This window comes from Hippichthys cyanospilos, chromosome 9 (assembly GCF_059441005.1).
Source record: "Hippichthys cyanospilos isolate Australia breed blue-spotted pipefish chromosome 9, RoL_Hcya_1.0, whole genome shotgun sequence".
Classification (NCBI taxonomy): Eukaryota; Metazoa; Chordata; class Actinopteri; order Syngnathiformes; family Syngnathidae; genus Hippichthys; species Hippichthys cyanospilos.
Window position 1 is genome coordinate 4803878 of NC_142377.1, and position 21550 is coordinate 4825427.

At 38.8% G+C, this 21550-nt stretch overlaps 1 protein-coding gene across 3 annotated transcripts in view; it reads left to right on the plus strand.

The window, feature by feature from the left end:
- tafa3a (TAFA chemokine like family member 3a) overlaps positions 1-21550 on the plus strand; it is a 156429-nt gene that overhangs the window by 75217 nt on the left and 59662 nt on the right. For 2 of the 3 annotated variants that reach the window (XM_088422871.1, XM_088422869.1), the window contains one exon: positions 12542-12654. In XM_088422871.1, the coding sequence (XP_088278997.1) occupies positions 12543-12654 (112 nt within the window). In that variant the 5' untranslated portion in view covers position 12542. Of the gene's footprint in view, positions 1-10061; positions 10456-12541; positions 12655-21550 lie in introns of those variants that run through there. The other variant, XM_088422872.1, reaches the window with a different exon arrangement.

The following is a 21550-nucleotide window of genomic DNA, read 5'->3' on the forward strand; positions in this document are numbered from 1 at the left end:
TTATGCGATGGACCGCCCTTGAAAAATGGAGAGCGGTGAGGAACAGATGAGCATCACACAACCCAGCAGGAGAGAGTTGCAGAATTTGAAAAAAAACAAAAACAAAGAAAATATCCCAATTTGTGAGGGAATAGCACGTGTAATTTGCTGCCTAATTAAAAGGGTGGCATATGGCTTACTTGGCAGCAGGTTTGTATGCAATTACAAAGCTGTTGTACATGCATGGAAAATGAAACATTGCAAAACAAAAACGTACTCTTCTCTTAATTGCATGTCCGTGTGTGTTTGCATTTTCCATACATCTTATCGTGTTGAGGGTCGCGACAAGCTGACTTTGAGCAAAAAGTAGACTAAACCCTTGACTACTTGCCAGACAGATGGAGAGACAGCTAATGACAGACATTCACTTTGACATTCGTACCGTCGCTAAGTGCATAAACAGCATGCCAATCTTTGTATTGAACTTACAATCAAGTCCAATTTCACTCTGCACATAGATGACTACGATGATTGTACAATTGTAAGGCATTAGAAACATTTTTAGTTCAAAAAAAGGCCAAAATCTGAGGCCATGCGACTTGCCACTTCCCATTGGAGTTGCAGCCGCATTGAATCTAAGTACTGTAGGCAGGAGTTCAGGGCTCTGGAGGAGGTGTTAGGGTCTTCACGCTTGCACTCCCCTGTTGGACTGGCTTGATACTGTGCTACATCCATGGTGGCTGAGCAGAAAAGCCCAAGCATTTAGCTCTATGAGCCAATATTAGGTTCAGACCTATTGGAGGGAGAAACCCCGGGGGGAGTGGGGATGCAGAGCTCATTTTTTGTGCGTGTTGCTGGAGTGCTCTGACACACTTCGCTAGCTAGATTCCGTCCCCCGCCCCATGTCTTCTTTTTTTTTAAATCTCCCTTTTCTCCGTGGAGTAAGGTCTACTTGAATCACTCGCTGACCCCTCAGCATGGTCCATGCCACCGGACACACGGTAGAACACAGCATGGATCAGAAAGCTGTCCCTGTGCATCATCGCAAGAAGGCCAGAGGGAAAGTGGTGTGGGTGGGCGGTGGGTACTGAGTGCGGGCAGCATGACAGACCTCGTGTTCCAGCACAGAAATTGCATTCAACCTGCTGGAATGTCAACATTCCACTTTGGAATTTACTTGTTTTGTTGCAATGGAGTCCATGTACCAACTGGACTTTCCATTCTCATTTGGCAAAGACAAATTGGAAATGTGGCTAATTATTTTATGTTTTTCAATGTCAATTTTTGGTTGCCAATTTAAAATGGGAAGAACTAATAGCAGAACCAATCCAATTAGGTCATTGCTGGAAATGGGTTTTGGCATTTAACCATTACAGTAAATGAGCAGTCTTGCAATGTTATCAATGATTTACAACATTTGCTTGTTCTGGCCAGACTGTCAAAATTATGACATTTAACACCACGTTCTGCACACAATACATTGTGAAGGCAAAGCATCCTGTAAGTGTGCGCCATCTGCATATGACTAGTGGTCCGCATGCGGCCCTCAACCACAGTCTGAGGGTCCCATTGATTAAAGCTGCTTCGTTAAGGAAATCTCTACTGTTACGTGTGGCTGAAAATGTAACTGCGCACTCCCTTTACATGCTTGCTGCACAATCTCTTAAGAGTACAACATCATTACAGAAAACAGCACAGATGCTGAAATCCTCATAACCAATTTGCTATGTTTACAGAGGTTCTTTTTATGTTACTTCTGTAAACATAGCTATTTGATCATGTTGTTCAAGATTTTTGTTTGAGAAGCTGTGGTGGTTCCACCCCGACCACCCTTTCATGGGCCAAAGTTCTTCGGTTCAGTTCCATGTCCTAACTATTCTCGATTGTGAGGGTTTTAAATGAATAACAGTGTCATCTTAAGACAAATCTTCTTAAGACGAATCACATTCTGTTGTTATTTTAACCAAGTATTGCCTAATTCTTGGCGGCTGTTCTCCTGTTCTCTTCTGTTCTCCGTGTGCCCGCGAGGGTTCTCTCGAGGTTTCCTTCCGCATTCCAAAAACATGCATGATATGTGCATCGGACGCTTTAAATTGTCCTTAGGTGTGATTGATTGGAATTGATTGTCCCTATGTGCCCTACGATTGGCTGGCAGCCAGTTCAGGGTGTCCCCAGTCAACGGCCCGTAGGCAGCTGGGACCAGCGACCCTTGTGATGATAAGCAGCTATAGTGTGTGTAATGTGTAATCCTTTTTTTGTACTGTTTGACAGTAAAATTTAGTTAGGAGAGGCCTCAGAACAGCTTATGAACCTTATGAAGAGTTGCTGATTAATTGCCATATTGCTGCTAGTTAGGAAGGTTAAGTTTCCCAAATTCTTGCTTAGTCAAGTCACCACTTATGAATACAATCCACTCTGATTTTGGTTGGTTTATGATAAAGCAATCCAAATGCTAATCACTCATCACACAAAAGATGTCAGTTACAAATACATGGTACAGTTCTGTTTCATTTTATTTTGATGGCTACTGCATGACTGTGGAAGAATTCAATGTGCCTAGCTGCTAAGCTGAGGAATTGAAAGAGTGCCCAGTAGGTTTCTTTTTACACTGGTGTGCAGCCAGACGTTCAATATTAAATGAATTGGGGTTTTTCAAAATATACCCACTCACGTACAGTATGCACACATATCGACGCTCAAACACACTCATGCATGCACACACACACACACACACACATACACACACAAATGCATACATCCCTCAGGCCAGGCGATAGCAAACACTCCTCATGATGAAAAATGTTTTCAACGCAACGACAAATTGATTTTATAAACCGTCACGATTTAACCTCAAGGTCAATGAACTGAATTGAATACCTAAGTGTTGCAAGTAAGCGCACAAACTAAAGTACACTTTCCATTTCATATTAACCTTATTCAACTATTGGACTTATTGACAAGTGAATTTGCAAGGTGGAATCTATTCAACTTTATTGATCTTTTTGCAGCACAGTCCTTTCATACAGTACTTGCTCTTCATGTTTCTCACACTAAACATGGTACGACTACCTCAATAACGTGACACAAAGTGACTCAAAACAACAAATATAAACACACACACATATCAGTATCAGATTGATGCAAAATCTTGCATCATTAGTCTTGTGTCATTCAGTATGTATTACCTTGGTATCTAATTGAGACCAAATATCCATTCATTTCTTAGAGCCGGTTATCCTCACAAGGGTCACAGGCTTGGTGGTACCTATCCCAGTTGACTTCGGGCAGTAAGAGGACATGCTGAATTCGTTGCCAGCCAATTGCAGAGCACACAGAGACGAATAAACATTCACACACCCAATCACATCTAAAGACAAGTCAGTATGTCCAAGACACCTGCCATGCATGTTTTTGGAGTTTGGGAAGAAGAACCCAGGCATGCCCAGGGAGAACATGCAAACTGCACACAGGAAGGCTGGAGGGAGGTGGATTTGAATTTGGGTCCCTGAACTGTGAGGTGAATGTGCTAACCACTGCTCCACCAAACCACCTGACACCAAATACTGCATAATGAATAAAATGCAGTGATATTAGCCGTTTTTACGGTACTGGCTTTATATATAAGGTATGCTTATATCAAATCTTACACTATTGGACAGGACTTGAAAAATCTTTTTTTTTTTTTTTTTTCATTTTAAAAGCAGTTTAGTTAATGACCAATTTCATTTGAGAAGTAACTTTCTAATTTTGAGGAGCAAATGATTGCAGGTTGTGCACCTGTTTTGAAAAATAGGGCCCTAATTCTAGCATACTGTAACCAAGAAATGTGTTGAATATTTATCATTGATACTCGGTCTGTATGAACTTGCTTTCAGATCGATGCCAAAAAGCATTATTCAAGCAAAATTGGTTTAAACAAATCTGCAACTCGATGCATTCTAAATATTACTTTTTCATCACAAGGGATTTGTGTTTACAGTGGTCCTGACATGCATAGTTTGCATAGTATCAGCATTTTTTCCAAGTATGTCAAATATCGGTGCCAGTGACGTTGGCCTCATATGCTTTTGCTATGAGATCAATACCAGATCTCGCAATGTTTTAAAAAAGTGTCGTATCAGCATTACCAGCCCGGAGTTTAGTTTGGGTTGGATCAATACCAAGCCGTGCAATATCGCATATCACTAATTTGCCCACACAACTAAAGCGCATGTACAGTATAGCTCCTGCTGGCCATAAGGCACACATTAAAGTCAGATCAGTCAGCGAGTCTGCTGTGATGTCACGCATTTTGCGTGACGGTGTTACGGGTTGTCAGCGTCAAGGAGGAACGGCTCGGCCCGAGGCGTCGCCGCGTTTCATCCTCCTGTCGTCTCCGCAGCAAAGTAGCGCGACGACGTTTAGATAAAAAGTAAACATAAACATAATTTTTTGCCCCACGGCCATAGTCAACCTCAAACTCAACATTAACAGGAAACAATTCCCAAACCCGCTTTTGGCCAATATGTATGTAGAACTCACATGTGCATGCAACCATTATCTATTTGTTGTTTTTAGATCATGCCTCAAAACAACAAGTTCTCGTTTTCAAAATATTCCTAACCTAAACTTGAAATAGTCTGGACCTTATTTTGTGAGTAGTGAACCTGTAGTGCATTGTGTAGTCTAAATGGGTGGAAGGTTTTCTTTTCTTGGTATTTTTATAAACAGACTTGTGAGAAAAGGACATATGTGCCTTTGTAGATATGAACACAAAAAACATGATCAAAAGGCCGCTCCGCTCATTCCCTTTAAACTCTCCGCAGGTGAGGCGCATGATCTACATGGCAGAAAGAGAAAAAAGTCCACAAAGGAGGTTGCTATGCAGAAAATTCATTTATAGACGTTGGCCGCTGTAATCGTGCATCAATGGGCTTTTTAATTTTGTGCATATTACATTTCATAGTCTGTACATTTTCACTTAAGTAAAAGAGTTATAACACTACTACCTTCACAAGTGTATGAAAAAAAATATTTATATTTTTACACAAATATCTGGCTGTAATTCTTCTTAAGTGTATTATTGCCATAGCTGCCACTAGGATAAGACTTAATGAGTAACTGCATGAGTCACAAATAACAAAAGAGGTCAGGATCAAACCAGGCTTCTTCGCCCCCGACAAATTCCACCAAGCCCTTTCAGCGCCAGCTCGTTATCCCAAAATAACTTAAGTGGCTTAAGTGGAAAAAATAACAATACAGGGCTTGCTTATAACAAGGATGGCAAATGTTTTTTTTTTTCTTTTTTTTCCTTTTTTTTTTTTTACAAGACATAAAATGCATTCGGAGGAACAACCGGCGACATAAAACATACATTTACAAAGCATAAATTGAAAATAGAAAGAGATTGTGAAATGGGAGCACAATTATGGAGCGGCCACAATAAAACCTTGGCACGGGTCATAAAACCAGAGCTAATTGTGCTTTTTTCAAATTATTCATATCGCATCTGATTCACATCATTGACCTAAAGCTTGTAAAGTATCATACGAGCAGAGCGTGGCATTGGCTCACTTTGAATAGTGACTCGAGCATTTACAACGTTTTGGGTTATACACTTCCAACATAGTGAGAAACATTTCAGGGATTTCCCTTTCCTGTTCTATGTTGACTTATGAGCAAAACTTTGAAAGTACAGGTGACAAAGAACAAAATCTCAACTATTTTCCTAAAAAGAGGCTTCAACCTGCTCACTGGCAGTGTTAATAAAATAAAAATAAAGTTTGCATATTGATATCAGTATGTTTCCTAATTATTGCAATACGTTATCAAAATGATCGGTGGCTTCACAACTGGAGTGGATACCATTGATTATTAATAATAATAATGTCATGATATTAGTGTCGGGAGTAATGCTTTACAAAGTAATGTAATTACTGTAATTCATCACTTTGTGCTATAACACGTTAGTGTTATGTATCGCACACATAAAAATAGTAATATTTTATTCGGTGCAAAGGAGAGTAACACAATGCATTACAATGCATTTTAACCTGAAAATGTTTTTTTAGTTTGACTTTTTTTTCCCCCAAATTTGCCAAAAACACAGCGAGATCGGAGCAGAAAAGTCCAGAGGGAAATGTTTACTTTCTGTTATTAGTACCCACTACAGAAGAGATAAACGACAAGTTGAACATGGACAATACATACACAAGATGGACATACTTTGGTCACTTTCACACTTTCATACCTTCACTTACTTTCACTTTGTCAGAGACAAAGACAAGAAGAATATACTATTTAGGTGCTCTTTGTGCTTGACTCCACTCCGCCAAATAGCACCAGTAATTTGACAAAACATTTAGAGCTGTGCCATAGTAAGGTGATGTTAGCGAAAAGAAAACACGCAGAGCATCGAGAGTGGGGATAAAACAAAGCAGGCCAAAATGATCGTTCTCTTGCTCAGGGATGTCTCTTCGACCTCAAGAGGTTAGAACACTTGTGACGGAGTATCTCGTATGTTGAGGATAAGCTGCTTTCCACAGTGGATTCGCCAGCATTTTAAAACCTTCTCAGTGAGTTTCCTGTCGCAACTCACTGCAATAATGATACATTTTCACTATACAATTGCTATTAATAATTGGTCTATAATGAAAATAGATGTGGTCAATGTGTATCAAGATGAAGCATACAAAACCCATGTTAAACAAAATGTTAATTCCAATAACGATGATTTAGGCTAGCTGCTAACTTAAACCCCACTGAATTTAGCCAACTGAACTTAAATTTGAATATTAACATTGAAATTTTAAATGCGCTAACTGTTACTGCCTACAGCATAAACAATGCATCACTATGCTGTGAACCTAAGTAATAAAGGGATTAAAAAACAAAAAACATTTTTTTTTTACTTGTCTTTAAAAGTTTACAACATAATACAGATTATCCATATTGCTAGTTGTGTTGGTGAGAGTAATATAAAAGTCATGCAGTAATGGTGTAATGCCTTACATTTCAAATACAGTAATATTGTAATGTAACTAATTATTTGAAATGACACTAATGAGTAACAAATAATCCATTACAGTTTTGAAGTAACTTGCCCAACACTGAATGATATTACGAAAACATAATTTCAGCATATTTTTTTTGTTTCAGAATTGTGTTTCAAATTGGTGCTTTATTATTTTTGTATTTTTTTTATTATACATTTTTCAAATTTGATTTTTATATATTTGCGTTTTCTACTGTTTATTTAACTAAGTATGTTTGCAATTGGAAACTCCTGCGCATGTTACGTTATCAAAAAAGCTAGCTAAAAATATTTATGTTTTATAGCAGGGGTCCCCAAACTTTTTCCTGTGAGGGCCACATAACTTTTCCCTTCTCTGATGGGGGGCCAGTGTCAGTTTGTAACAGAAAAAGTGTGACGATCGCAGGGAGCTTAAAATTGTATTGTTTTCCAGAAAGCCACACATAACCAAATAACCCTTTCCAGGTTCTTTACAGAAAAAAAGTAAGGAAACAAATAATAACACTATTAATGAAATAAATAATAACTAAATAACCCTCTCTGAGTTCTTCACAGAAAAAACAGGAAATAAATAATAACTAAATAACTCTCTCTGGGTTCTACATAGAAAAAAAAGCCATGGAACATTAACTTTCTGTTGTGCCATGCACAATCTTAACAGATAAAAGTTCAGCTCAGTTGTCAGAGCACCGCTGTTTGCAGCTCTCTCATCAACTTGCCTGTGAAAACCACAAAGGAAGCAGGTTGAGAAACTGAACTAAGTGCACCTACACAGCACAATACATTTCACCACCAGTATGGTTTTAAAGATGGATTTTATCCCAGTAGATTTTATTATGATTATATTTGTTTATGCTCAGAATGACTCAAGTCAGAAAAGTGAGCTTACCTATGTATGTTCATTAGTGTGAACTGTGGGCCTGCATCTGGCTGGTGAGAAGTTGAATATCAGGTTCCATTCTAGTTACAGACAGTCTCAAGCACTGATGCAAATGTTCATCTGTCAATCTTGACAGTTTCGCCCACCATGCTAGGAGCCCCGTCAGTCGTGATGCTAGCTAGCTTTGACCAGTCCAGGTCCAACTTCTCCATGGTTTGGCACACTTTGTCAAAAATATCCTCTCCCGTTGTAGTCCCTTTGAGACTTTGGAGGGCTGCCAGCTCTTCGCATATCTCAAAGTTTGCGCTAATTCCACGAATAAAAATGAGCAGTTTGCGCTGTGTCTAGCAAATCCGTGCTCTCATCCAGTGCTAATGAAAAAAAGTCAAATTCTTTCGTCTTCTGCTGCAGCTGGGCATATACATTACTGCCGATTTCTTCAACGCGTCTGGTGATTGTACTCGCCGACAGACTTACGGCATTAAATACATCTTTCTTCTCGGGACACACCTCCTCCGCGACAGCATCCATACATTTCTTCACAAACTCTCCGTCAGTGAAAGGCTTACCGCTGCTTGCTATCAGTTTAGCAACCCGAAAGCTGGCCCGAACGGATGCCTGGTTCAGCTGAGTTTGGCGTACAAATGTATTCTGCTGAGATAGTAGTCCACTTTTTAGCTTCGAGAGTTTGTCTGCTCGTATTTGGCCTTGCAAGCTACCGTACTTGTCTTTGTGACGGGATTCATAGTGTCGGCGAAGATTGTATTCTTTGAATACCGCCACCGTCTCTTGACAGATGAGACGAATAGCCTTTTCTTTGGATTGAACAAAAAAATAATCGTTTGTCCACTGCAGGTTAAATACCCTGCATTCTGAATCAATTTTTCTCTTACTTAACCTTTTCGCCATTATTCCGTTCTCTCTTTGACGGGGCCGGGCCTAGGATTTTTTTTCTGGAGGCCAAAAAGGAAAAAAAATCCGATAGCGTCTCAGGGATTGTTCAGAGGGCCGGGCCAAATGTGCTGACGGGCCGTATCCGGCCTGCGGGCCGTAGTTTGGTGACCACTGTTTTATAGTGTCCTGTTTCGTTTTTATCACTTTTTGTTTTTTTTAAATGTGCCAATTCAAATGATTATCAAGTGGTTGCAGGGTCTAGGCTTAGTTTTGGAGTGTATTATTCAGAGTGCTCTTGATGCCGCACATCTGATCATGGACAAACCGTACTGCTTTAAACTTTTTGTTGTGTGTTTAACTAAATTGTCACTGAGAGTTTTCATATAGTCTATGACATTGTGTCTTTTATATGACTGTGTGCTGAAGTGTAATTGGATCAAACGCTGGCTTAATTAATTGCAGAGATGACAAACAGCTCACAGGCTAGAGGAAAAGTATCATTAAATGAGTTTTTTTTATTGTTTTTTTTTTAGATGAGCCACCTGGTCTCGGCGCCTCGTCCGTCTGCCGGAATCGTTTCTCTAATAAGCGTACCCGTCAGGCCACCTGAACACAACTGCACTCAACATGGATTTAATTCTCGTTTGGGCTCTAACTAAAAATATGCATGGCAGTTTTAATTTCCAATGTTTGGCTTTGTCAAGTGGTAATAAATGTCTGAGCTGAAAGTAGAAATGAATCCAACCATGCATGTGTTAAATGAACGTAGTTTACCTTTATTACTTTGGTATATATATATATATATATATATATATATATATATATATATATATATATATATATATATATATATATATATATATATATATATATGTGTGTGTGTGTGTGTGTGTGTGTGTGTGTTCATTTCATTTTATTTTTTATTAAATTGTGAAAGTATTCATGATTCTTCAATCAATTCAACCAATTTAATATAAATGTAATAATTTTCAAGCAATCTTCAATTACTTGCTGATGAAGCCGGCAACACGACAGCGACATATTATTTTATAATGCCGTTTTTGACCAAATAATTGGCAGGTACCTATTTGGAGGAAATTGACCTGGTTTGTTAATAAGGAGGCGTGCAATTTTCAATTTTTATTTTCTTACCTTCAGTATTGCTGAAAAGTAACAATATACTTGTTGTCAAATTGAATCTGTTGGTGAATAAAAAGGGCGCTTATGTCTGGCTAATATATATTTTTTGCTCTGTTTCCGTAAACATTTGTAAGAGTGTCCTTGGAAAGTTTGCTTTTTAAAAGGGGACTCTGGCTCCAATAGGGTTGAGAACCCCTGTCTTAAATAGTTACAATACTGAAACATTATGTATTTGTTAGCCCGTCTATGGCGTTTTGCATTGTATGTTAGCATTCAGTCGAATGCCTTTTTTGTAGCAAAGCTATCCAGTTGTTTTAAATATGCAACTGAAATGTTCTTTGTTTTATGTTTAATAGTCGTTAAATCGACAGTAAACAAACAGTCTTTTGCTTGAAGCTGTTATTTTCAAGAATTGACTTTTATCTGCCAAAACAAAGTGCTGCAATACCAATGTACCAATGCATGGTGTTTTATGTACAGTCATCATCTGTGGAAGTCAGTGCATTTCGGCGTAGGGACTTAAGTGACCTAATCCACTTCTGAGTTCAAGGTAGGACATGCATTACTGCAATATGATTAGCAAAACCTACTTAGCTTTGATGAACCAATGATTGGCAAAGGATAAAGGACAGCAGTTTCCAATGTATAGTTCTCCTATTATTTGTACATCATCTTATGCCTTACACTTACAGTATATGCTTTCTATGTTCATGCATTACTCCCTGTGCACATTTACTCAAATGCAATCTGCATTTTGCAACCTTGTATTTATGACATGTGTATAGAGAGTTAACATCACTACGAGAACAACCATAAATCTCAAATTACAAAAGTCTCTAATATCTACCCTCAGGAATGCAGTGGTGGTGTTCCAGCCTCTCTGATTCTAACTCCCACTGTAAAATGCATCACCTCTCTCATCGTACTCCAAATGAAGAGTCCCTGGCAGTCAGTACAAAGGCAGCCGAGGCAAAATTAAATTAATAAATAAGAACATACCATGCGCTCATTCGCCAATGCTTGCAAGGGAAGCGGGGAGTTAATTTCACGCACAAAAAAAAAAAAAAAAAAAAAACATGCACTGACTAATTTGAATTGTAGCACTGGAACACAGTTCAAAGTCAGAGCTTTGATTTGATTCTCACACGAGAGAGAAGGGAGAGTCCAGCGGGGCAGTGGTGTTGGCAGCAAGATTAGCCACTGATTGGAGCGCTTGTGTGGAGCTCTCAATGGGCCTCTCACTTGGAGGTGGAGAGCACTGCCATCCAAAGATGACTGAGACTGAGAACACTTGAAGACCTCCTGGGTAGCGCCAGGGGCACCTCAAATGTGCTGCTCATATTCTGTTTTGACAGAGTAGAAATGCAATGTTTTTAAACAACTTAATACAACACAATAATTCCTTGGTTTAAATAAGATAAATCATGATAACATATTATAAAATATTATTAAATATTCTGCCTGTAATTCATATACTATAGTTATTGTTGTAAGTGAAAAGGCAACAAAAAATCAAGTTCTTTGAGTCACTATATTAAAAATGCAATCAACATCTAATCAATCACCAAATTAATCAAAAGTCATTTTTTGTATTGGATTGGTTGTTTTTGAAAACAGAAGCCCTTCAAATGATCCGAATTTCAGCCTTTCGATTTGTAATCATCTCAGATTTGTTTTGTATGACATTAGACTATCACTCCTTTGAATCACAATATGACATAAACATAAACATCTACCTTTACTTTGGAACACAATTATCAACATTTTGTCCAACACCAAACATACAGACCAAACCAGCAACCAGCTCCAACAACTTGGGACTGTGGATAACATGCTAGGTAATACAAGTTCTTATCTTCATCATGTTATATAGTGCTGCCCTGTGTACGTTTAGCTCATTCGCATTTTCGTTTGTGCCATGTATTTCCCTTGAAATTTACAGCTTTTGTAATTCATTTTTTTGATTGACTTCTGTTAAAAAAATAAACATAATTGCTGAAAACACACAGGCGGCATGGTGACAAACTGTTTAGCAGGACTGCCTCACATGCTGAGGTCGTGGGTTCGCGTCTGGTTCCAGCCTTCCTGTATGGAGTTTGTACGCTCTCCCCCTGCCTGTGTGGCTTTTCTCTGTTTGCTTCGGTTTCCTCCCACATTCCCAAAATGAATGGTAGGCATATTGGACACTAAATTGTCCTTAGTTGCGCGTGCAAATAGTTGTTCATGTTTGTTTGGCCTGTGATCGGTGACCCCTACCGATTGCCCGAAGCCTGACGTGTTTCCATTTTTTTTTTCAATGTTTTTGGTCTTTTCATAAGTCATTTTAAATCGACAATGCATCTTCCTTTGAGATAGTCTACTGGCGTGCTCATTTGAGGGCACCAAGTTGTCGACTATGACTTGGCATGCATGTCAGGCAGAGAAAATAGCAAGGAAGCGGATTTTTCTTTGGCTGACTTCAGGTTGTTGTGTGTGTGTGTGTTTTTGCAGTAAATCAAAGCATTGCGGTATCTTGAATTGTTGACACAAAAGCACTCCAGCGGATGCCACCCATACTCATCCAAGTGTGTTCACAATCAGCAGTGTCTTGCAGAATAGTTGACCAAAGTGACCACTCTTTTTTTTTGTTATTTCAGAATGAAGGAGCGAGACCTGCGGGGAGTGTGCAGAAAGGTGTTGCTGCTGACCGTGTGTATGTTGTCTCTTTGGGGACAACTGAGCAGCGCGTCGTCGCACCGGAGCCACATCGGTATGTCCCTACAGGCTGTGACATCCATACAACGATGCAATATTGTGCTCTTATGTTTAATCCACAAGACAAACACTGGGGTACCTGGACCCTACACTTGGGGGGGATGTGCAATGAATTACGTTGCATCGTTTTAAAAAAGTGCCTACTGAAATATAGGGCCCTAGGCACCAATGAAACAGTAACAGTGAACCTATTACACGACTGCCTATACCTTCCCTTCGGGCCAATGAAAAGTTTTGATGTAATTGCAAATGCGATATATGGTCACATATATCTCAACTCAACTTTGTTTCTAGCGCTGTAAATAACATTATAAATACTAAACAATACATGTAAAAACACAAATAATAGTTATAAATATGTAATTTACTAATTAATACAATATTTTCATGAGTAAAACCAGGATATATTGAACGTTGTCATGTGGACCTGCGCTAATCGACCAATATGTGTTTTGAGTTGGACCACTTCCTCTGCGGCTCTTTTGTGAGCAAGGACCCAGTAGGCCAGACCTCTTACCCGATGGCCTCGCCTGCTGTCAAGGCATCTTTGCACTGGACGCTTCCTGCCTAATATGGCACAGTGTGTTATTTTTAGCACTTGGCATCTTGTGCAACCTGATGATCCTGTTAGGGGGCTCCTCCCACCTGTGGCCCCTTCTGACGGTTTCTTATTTTCCCCAGATGGGTTTTTTGAGTTTTTCCTTCCCCTTCTGGGAGCTTTGTTTAGGGGATGCTGTTGTGTATTAATGATGTTCTCTATGACTTCTTTTTCACCTGTAAAGCCCTTTGAGACTGCAGTGATTCAGTGCTATGCAAATGAACTTGACTTAAAACATATTTTAAAAATTGACATCTCTGCATCAAAACGGTTGAAAAAACTATGAGGCATAATGAAAAAGGAATCATTTTTTGTTCAAATTTTTAGAGACTATAATCCTGTTTCTGTCACAGACTAAAGGCATCACTTCAAGAGTGAAAGGTTTAACATTACAAGAATAAAGTCTTATTCAAATTAATTTGGTATATAAAGACTCCTATGTTGTTACATTTTTATAATATCTGTTATCTTGACAAAATACATCCCTATTCCTGCAAGTTTACAACCTTTTAATTTGGCAAAATCTACAATATCTATTTTCTTTGGGAAAATACTTAAAAGAAATTGCAATCTACTTTCATAAAATTGCAGTACATATTTTTGCTCTCGTCTCATGTTTCAGTAGACCTTTTTTACTTCTTTAAAAAAAAGTAATAGGTTTTTGGAATTGTTTTCTTCTCAAAAATAGGGCCCTTTTTTTCATTCAGGGTACATGTGCTAGTCAATTACTTTTCCTTTGGAAAAATTGCTCGCCTGTAATGGGTCCCTGCACCCAGCAATTCTGAGAATCCCTGCTCTAAGGTCATCAATTGGCTCCAATTGGTCAAAAAGCTGTAGTGTCACACCCAAGACCAAAGCTGACAACCGTGTAATGATATTTAATAACAGCCACGGGTGGCCAATGGCTATCACCTGTCAGAGGTTAAAATCTGTGTACATGACACAAAAAAGATGATCTTCACAGCGTTTTCATAAAGTAATAGTAATTTTATTTTTTTTTGTTTTGTGCACTCACCCCAAAGTTCTATCTGTACACATTAAACAGTTGAGCAGTCAAAAAGTTTTTGTGCATCAGTATAGTAATGGTGACCATGCATCATGGCGTGTTACTGCGTGTTTGTGTGCGCGTGAGTTTGTGTGTGGCTAAGGGAAGACAAGGCCTTTCAAAGTGATTTCCTTTAATGGATAGATGGTCTAGTCCTGGGGCAGGAGGGCACAAAGTGTGTCTACACATTGAAATAATGAGCCTCATTTCCGCCACACGGCACTTGGCGATGCGGTCGGGCGCTGAAACCCACAACCCCACCAGCCAAACTCTTTTATCGGACCAACCATCAAAAAGCACACATCCATGACCAGAGAGGCTGCACCTGGAGGGAACATGTGTGTGTGTGTGTGTGTGTCTCGGACAAAAGTTAAAAGCAGTAGACGCATTATCAACAGATTTTGCTTTAGTTCCTTTTAAATAATGAGATAGCATAGGGTTTGCTTTTGATCTGTAGCATTATGCATCTATATTCCAAAGGGCTCAGTTTCCAAAGTAAGCTTCCTCAAACTTTTAGAGAGTAGTAAGCAAAAACACCTGTGGTTTACTAATGATATTTGTCAAAGTTTGTTCTCAGGTTTGGAACTCAAATCCACACCCCAACTTTCCTGTGTGCAGGGGCGGACTGGGGTAAAAAAGTGGCCTGGTAGTCATAGAAACTGTACATGCACATACTGTCTACCAAAAGTCATATCATCCACCCTCAGCTTTTTATGGAAAAAAAAAATGCACACAGGTTGAGAACCTTGCTCAACCCTCATAAAACAGGCAGGCTGAAGTCAAAGTAAAAATATTTTGCTGAGCTGGATTTACTCGATACTTACGGTAATTTTATTTGCCCTTGCTTTGCTTTTGCAGAGCATCTCATGCTGTAATTCTATCTCATGCACTAATTTTCATTTGCTAGCTAACAGCCAATCAGAGTGATCCATAACCCAATTTACATTGTTTAAGGTGTATTTGGCTGCTCACCCTAAATTGTGGGATGGAACATAGGCCGACACCCAGCCATGCACATTTGTTTTTACTTTTATTTTTCTTGTGGCCCCGTATTCACCATAGGTCACCCTCGCCTTGTTTGGTGGTGCTTCCTCCCAAAATTTGTAATGTATGAATTTTCTTGCGAGATTTGTGGACATCATGCATAAAAATTGTAACGCCGCCAAATTCTGTGCATTTTCTTAGGCATATTTCCCGAAGTTTTGTGGCATTTGTCAAATTTTAGCACAGTTGTATCAGCTACACATTTGATACATCACAAACAGTAGAACCTCACTTTTTGTGATGAAACGGTATCAAAATGTCAGGCTAAAACTGAACCATATGAAAACAAAATAAATATTTCTCATAAAAAAAAAAATGAAATGAATAACTTCCAAGACACCCAGAAATATTGTCAAATCTACATTTCTTTTTAAAGCATCTTTTTAATCATGGCAACAGAAAAGGAGGAGAGGCAATATTATTGGCAATACAATCTTTCATTTTGTGAAACCTACATTTTTTTTTAAAATTCTATGTTGTTTCTCATCTTTGATATTTACTTTGATTGGAAGTCAAGTCAACAGTGGTCACGCCTGAAATGAGGCAAACCACCCTTTTTTAAATATGCCAGCTTGTGTGTGTCTGGAAAATTCCCAACAATTGGTGTTACACACCTTCACGCAAATGTATGGTCTGCCACTCCCTGCGCCATATTTGTGCCATTCATGAAAATAAAACAAACAAAAAAAAATATACAGTGGTACTTCAACTTACCAATGCTTCTTGTTACAAAAAATTCAGCTTACGAAATGCCTTGGTGCAAAAATATTGTCTCAAGAGAAAATGGAGAAAAGTCAATACATGAAAGGCGAGGTTGTAGGCATATAATATGAGACACAAGACACCAGCACTCGCGCCAACATGACTGTGACGTAATGTAATAATTATCATAACGTGTGATGTCTACCATATTTGTGACAGTTTGTGATACATTTATATAATTTATTAATATGCTGGGGGGCGGCTCGGTGGCGCAGGGAATAGCACGTTTTCCTCACAGTTGAAGAGACCAAAGTTGGTGATTTTCTATTAATTTCTTTTCTATTAATAACAACTACAGATGTATTCCATTTACATTACATATTACACTTAATTCACATATTTACTACAGCTGTTCCTTAATTACAGTAAAACTCCTCTACAACGAAACTTGCACGTGCAAAAATATCCCCCATTGTGAAAAAAAATCCTCTTTCTTACATCCTCATACAAGGAAAAATCCCCCCTAGCACAATATGAAATGTTTTTGCATTTGCCTTGCGCTGAAATTCACTACGGTGAAAACAAGCCTGAGTGAAAACTCTAGCTTGGTTTATACTTGACGCGCCTGCACACGTTTTGCAGCACTGTACTGTATACTATACTCGGAGTGGCTTTCCCAAGACATGAAAAGAGAAGGCATACAAGGCATACAATCACAAAGGTGTTTTTACTGGCAAAATTCTATAAGCAATAGTTTGTCCCACGTGTTGTCCGGTCGTAAAGAAAATTCTGGAAGATAGCGTTGCACAAAATCAGTTCCACCTGGACATCACTTTGATGTGTGGAGCCACGACGAGGTTAAACCAAGCCAACACAGGATAAAAGTAATAAAGTTGAAATATGGATCAAGCAAAGTAAAAGACATAACCTGTATGCAACAAATTGATGTAAATGGATGAACATGAATGCTTACTGTAGATTTGTCAATTTCTTTCTTTTTTTTTTTCTTTTTTAAAAGTTGGATGGTTTTGTTTTTAACTTCAATCAGATTCTAGATTACACATCCAATTTTTTATATTTTCGTCTGAGACATAGATTTGCTCTAGGAGAAAGTCCCCTGTTGTGAAAAATTTCTGGCTACAAATATTATTTCGTTGTAGAGGAGTTCTACTATATTGTGAAAAATCATTACCATGATTGGTGTCTTCATATAAACTGGTTGCCCTTCGTGTTACTCAGGACCAATGAAGTAGCTCTTATCTACGGTTAAGATTGTACATATTCACATAAAAACACATATGTAACATACCAATTTGGGCTGTCACGTCTGACGTTAGCGTTGTTAGCACTTCACTAGCACTTCACTAGCATTTAAGCATTGACATCACACAGGTAGCATGTAAACTTACGTGCTCAAAATAATACAAACAAAATGTCAATATTATTGCTCCTGTGGACTTGTAAATGATTCCTGGATAACTGGAAATGTAAAATAAAAATGTACACATTAAACGTCTTAAAAGGGTGTCCCTCTCTGCACTCATCACCAATACACCAGCACTATCTCAAGGCAAACAAGTGAACTGCATTCATATTGTCAACTACAACAATTAATATGATTAATTTAACGTTTTTTTATTCTTTATATGATATGTGGTATTATTCTTCCTCAATCCAAGCATTTTAGTATTTTATTTGTAAACTAGCATTTTATACTTCACCTTACTTATCTCTATCTTATTTTATCCCATGCATATATTGTACATACTGTACATCACTGTAAATTGCTGTATTTTATAGAGCGTATCTTTTGGGTTTTTTTTTTTTTTTTTTGCTTTTCTAAATAGACACCACCATGGAGTAGCACCTCAAATTTCATTGTCATGATCCATTGACAATAAAGGTGTTTCTGGTAATATATTTGGATAGTCATAGTATGTATTTATTACCGTTTTTTAAGCGTTTCTATTATTTAATAATTTTCATGAAAGGGTTTAGGAGCATTTCGGGGGGCTTGGAATGGATTAGGCTATTCCCATGTAAATAGTTGCTCTACTTGAACGATTCATGATATGAAATTACTACCGGAACAAATTAATTTCGTAAGTTGAGGTACCACTGTAAGTCTACTACTTGTAGTTAGTTCTCCGTCTTCTCACATGTTCTCAACAATTGCCTTCAAACTTAATGTGGAACCAGATATCAGATATCACTATGAGGGTTTTTAATGTTTTCTCTTTTTGGCAAGTGGGTCAGAAATATTAGTCGAACAGAAAATGACTGGATATCCCATTTCTGTATATACGTATGCACTGTCATGTGATGAGGGCAATGGCGACACATAGTGGTGAACGCAGGTAGTGCAGCGATGTGATGGAATAATGCGCCATGTTGATGTAACATTGAGCCAAATTGATGTAAAATTATCATGTAAATTATTGGCTTAAGATACCAGTCAGAATTGACCTCGACTGGAATAAAACAAATAAATGAATATAATATAAATATATTAAATAAATATATCATAAACAGCAGACACCAAATCATCTCTGAAGACAACCAACATTAAAGAAGTCCATGAAGTCAACTCACAATGTAGACACATTGTGAGGCCATAAGATCAAAGCAAGCTTTTAGCAATAAGTCATGCTCAATATTACTCTGTAACTGCCATTGGAAAAAGTGTCAATTGATCACAAATGTTAAGACCTATGTTCATGTTTATTCTGTAAATGTGCACATATGATATGTTATTGCCTTTTTTAGCCTGATTTGAAATATGCAACTTGTTATTACCATTTTAAACTGTATCTTTGATCAAGATACAGCTGAATCATATCGGAATGTTCGTGTGTTCAAGTGGAAAGTTACTAAACGGCCAGCACAGACACTGAGCTGCCAGGTCAGCATACCAAAAGAGGAACAAATGCCCATGTATGCTTATTCTTGGTGGAAAGGCTGCTGCCTGGCCTTGAGTTGATATTAGTCATGTCCGATCGTTCGATTAAAAGTGCTCAAAGTGTCACAGTGACACTTTCACTTCCTCCATTTAAGGCTAAGATCGTTCATTAAGGCTAAGATCGTTCAAAGTCCTCCATTTAAGGTTAAGATCGTTCAAAGTATGTTCCATTACGCGTACATCGAGTCATGGGATTGAGGTCCTATAAAAAGGCCAACACCCAAGACTCGTAGCTTCCTTTTTGCCTTTGCCTGCCAAAAGCGTGAGGATCCTCTCCAGGCTTCGGGTGTAAACCACCAAGTCGGAGTAGGACTCTGTCACTCTCAGAATTGGACACTTTTTAAATTCTTGCGACGTTGTTAGCCTTCGGAGGATTTCAAGCAGCAAACCGGTAAGGAAGTCATTCTAAATTCTAAATCCATCCGATAGCCCAACTAATAATGTCATTAATTCGCAATGTAGGAGGATTGAAACTGATCACTTTGATCCTCTTTCAAAATTGGTATTAGACTTTTTAGAAACTTTCCACTCCTTTCATTATGTTTTAAAATCTTTATTTCATTATACTTGTTTTTGTGCATGGTTTTTCATAGCCTTGGACGAAGTTTTATCTTAATCATTTATTAGCTGAAAGACAAAATGTATTGAATGTGTTTTTGTGTATTATGTATTAAGAGGGCATGGTAGGCCCAGCCATGTACTTTTTGATACTGTGAATAATTATTCGCTTTGCTTTCGCTAAATAAATACTTCAAAATTTCATTCTTTATTCTATCTCTGTCATTTTTATAGACCAAAATTAGAGAACCTCCTAGTCTTTTGTAAGTGAAATAATTATATTGCCTTTACATCGGCAGTGCCATTCTTGATTAAAGTTTAGTTACTCAGAGTTGGTTGAAGTTAAAACAAACGTACCCGAGTGGTCGTATAAGACTGCTAAACCCTATTCTGGTCTTAACAAGTGCAAATGATCTTTTAGAGTGAGGAGCAGCCATATATAATTTGCGTAATTTTTCTACCTTCTCGTCTCAACGGTTACTCGACGAGTCGGCGGATTAAAGTAAGATGGGTAGACGCTTAAAAACTTAAAGGCTGTGAGCACCAGAACGTATCCTCCTCGACACCGGCTTACGCAGATGTCCGTCGCCTGGCGATACAGCGTTAGAGCTGTGCTGGACTAACGGGACGTCTTAACCCTTTAATTGGAGAGTCGGTCAGGACTGTTAGTTGTCCTCAGATAGCTGACAGGACTGCGGTAAGAGCAGATCAGTCATGTGGCACCCCAAGATGGGACCCGATTAACAGATATTGCGTAAAAACGAGTATTTGAATCCACGGTTCCGAAAAATAGAAGTCGGTTTTATAGACGTTTTCTTCCCAAAACGTTGCGAGCGCGACTTAACCTTGAATAATTTCATGACTGAAAGCTTAAATTGATACATGATAGTATCTTTAAGGAATAGCCCGTCCTAGAAAAGAACTTTTCAAAGCGAAACTAGTGCGGCCTTGCGGCGAAAAGAATAAGACTGTCTTGTATCAAAGTGAGACAACGGCGACCAGTTTCCTCATTGTGTATGTGCCTAGTGTGGCTGATGTGCCTAGTGTGGCTGAAATGCGCTGCCAATTGCTGCTTTGGTGCGCAGTAAAATTAATGTTAATGTATTTAGCCGAAAGAGCGGCTGAAAATGCTATAGTCAGAGGAACTGTGTCATGGGATTGCGTAATCTATCGATTGGCAGAAGAAAAAGAGAAAACTGGAAGTCAGAAGAACTCAAAGAGTTTTAGACCAAAGCTTCCCTTTTTTTGATTTTTTTGGGTTCCTAGATGAGAACAGCAATCATCCGAGGAACAAGATTTTTAATGAACACTTGTTGCAGTGGTTGGCAATACTCTGTTGAATACAGACTTCCAGGAATTGCAAGCCTACACGGGACCAGTTGGTCCCTTGGGTTCTATTGCCTGTGGATCCTAGTGACTTGCAGCGTGGAATTCGCCTACCAGCGTGCACAAGTAAAAGTGACTTTTGAATGAAGACACTCTAGAACCATCGACAAGAAAACATCCCACCGTTGAAGACATCCAACGAAGAGACGACGAGCTTAAGTTGGAAGTCTTGGAAAAGTTTGAAGCAACGCTATAGAAAGTGAAGCTGAGTAACCAGAAACTGTAGTACGTCCCTGCCCCAAGGCGCAAAGGGGAGGCTTCGGAAAACGACAGTTTCACTCCTACAACATAAGAAGAAATTGCTAGGGAAGACAATGGCCACTAGCAGCAAGACGACAGAAAACCGTCTATTCTCCCTTGAAGAGGGAGCCATGAAAGAGGCACCAACACCTCAAGACTTTGGACAACATGACCTACCAGTACAGCTTGTGCTGTACGGAGGGGGCTTGCAGTATTGGCCCCAAGAAGAAAAGAGAACACTCGAACTGTTGAATCCATCCACCAAACCAGAAGACCTGGACAAAAAAGTGGAAGAAGCCGTCAGAACAAGCGGAATCTTCTACACCCAGCTCACTGGCGTTGGAGGCCAGCTGATCCTA